General features: G+C 45.6%; 1 protein-coding gene across 1 annotated transcript in view; it reads left to right on the top strand.

Moving 5' to 3' along the window:
• The window catches only part of UBASH3A (ubiquitin associated and SH3 domain containing A), a 16974-nt gene that overhangs the window by 3273 nt on the left and 12018 nt on the right, over positions 1 to 1683 (top strand). The window contains exons 3-4 of the mRNA XM_009071409.1: positions 272 to 458; positions 1227 to 1425. Of these exons, the coding sequence (XP_009069657.1) occupies positions 272 to 458; positions 1227 to 1425 (386 nt within the window). The remainder of the gene's footprint in view (positions 1 to 271; positions 459 to 1226; positions 1426 to 1683) is intronic.

Genomic DNA, 1683 nt, shown 5'->3' with positions numbered 1-1683 from the left:
AAGAAATAGTTGTATTTGCACTTATCCTGGGAAGTCAGGTTATTTGCAGAAGGTCTGAGGTAAATCAAAAAGCAGGGGAGAAAAGGGAGGAAAGCCCATTAGTGAGTACTTCAGAAAGAAAATTTGTAAGGAGCTTTTACTTCAGCTTTTCATTTGCAAGAAAACAGTAACCTTTTAATTCCTTTTTCTGATCTCTGCTATGGATGCCTTTGACTACAGGAAACGAGAGTAAGTGGTACACACACTCTCAGTGGTATTCCCTTGATTTCAGGTTGAATTCCCACTGCAATGATCCCTCTCTGGATGACCCAATCCCTCAGGAATATGCTCTTTACTTGTGTCCCACTGGCCGTCTGCACAACCACCTGCAAGAGTTCTGGAAGGAGAGCAAGCGCCAGTGTGGGAAAAACAAAGCCCATGAGGTTTTCCCACACATCACCCTCTGCGATTTCTTCACGGTAAGCAACAAAAGACATGCAAGGGTTGAATATCTACTGGTGAAACTGGGCCACCTGCCATTGTCTGACACCAGAACTTCTTGGTAGTCAAACTGACATGGCTCAGGTCCAGATGTCCTTGCTTAATGTTTGAGAGTTCAGCCCCTGTGTAGGCATAGGGGGATTTCTTCCCACCACCCACTTTAGCTAACACCTTAGGCCTTGGCATACCTAAAAGTTGGATGCTCAGCCACTGGGATGCTTTGAACTGCCACTTTTTCTTCCAGGCAGCATGGCTCTGTCCAACCCTTTAATTTGCTCTGGTTGGAGCATTATGGATCCTATTGACAGAGATGCCATAAGAATTTTGTTGGGTATGTGGCTCAGCATCTGAGATGCTGATGTCTTTAGCAGAAGGGATTTCAGAGAAGGACTGTAGGATAACAATAACACAAATTCTTACTTGGAATTGAAGAGGGAAATCATGACCCCTGCAGACAGGTTACTACACACCTGTCAGGCAGTAAAATATTTTAGCTCCTTCCCGCCCAGGCTAGATAAACCTCCAGGTAGGAGGCTCCATGTCCTGTAATAGAACCAGACACTATGCTGATCAAACTGCCCAATATTTCTGATTTTAATGCCAAGGATTTCAAACAAGTTCATAGGTGTGTTGTTTATCTCAGGAAGTTTAATGCCTGCAGTGTTTTCTGGCAGTACTGTACAGCACAGGCTACAACACTGGCTGTGGAGCTGGTGGGTAAAGCCTCCTCCTCTGTTTTCTTTCAGTGTGAAGATCAGAAAGTGGAATTATTGTATGACACCTTAAAGCGAGTCGGTGACAGCTTTTCTCAGCACTTCCCACCAGCCATTTCCCTCACATTACATTCATCCCCCAGCTACCTTGGCTTCTTCATTGATGACAGCCATGCAAACGTCCTCAAAGAGTTTGCTCTGGCATTCTCATCAGAGGCTTCAGCCCTGGCAGGTAGGACCAATAATGGCTGGGTTGTAGCATAGATGCTTAGGCATGGTACCAGAAACATCTCCAGAAGAGCTTAGCTGATATTTTGCTGCCACCAAGCAACCTTTCCTCCTACACGTTTGGCAACAGTGTGCCTAGGGCAGTGGGTTTGACTTTGAAGACACCAGTGATTTTGTCTAGAAGCTGAAACCTTAGGCTGTGTAACTTGACAGGTGTCGTGGTTTAACACCAGCCAGCAGCCAAGAACCACACAGCCTCTCA

This window comes from Acanthisitta chloris, unplaced genomic scaffold (genome assembly GCF_000695815.1).
Source record: "Acanthisitta chloris isolate BGI_N310 unplaced genomic scaffold, ASM69581v1 scaffold17563, whole genome shotgun sequence".
In the NCBI taxonomy this organism is placed as follows: domain Eukaryota; kingdom Metazoa; phylum Chordata; class Aves; order Passeriformes; family Acanthisittidae; genus Acanthisitta; species Acanthisitta chloris.
Note: the sequence above shows the minus strand (reverse complement) of the source record. Positions and strands in the feature narration are given on the sequence as shown.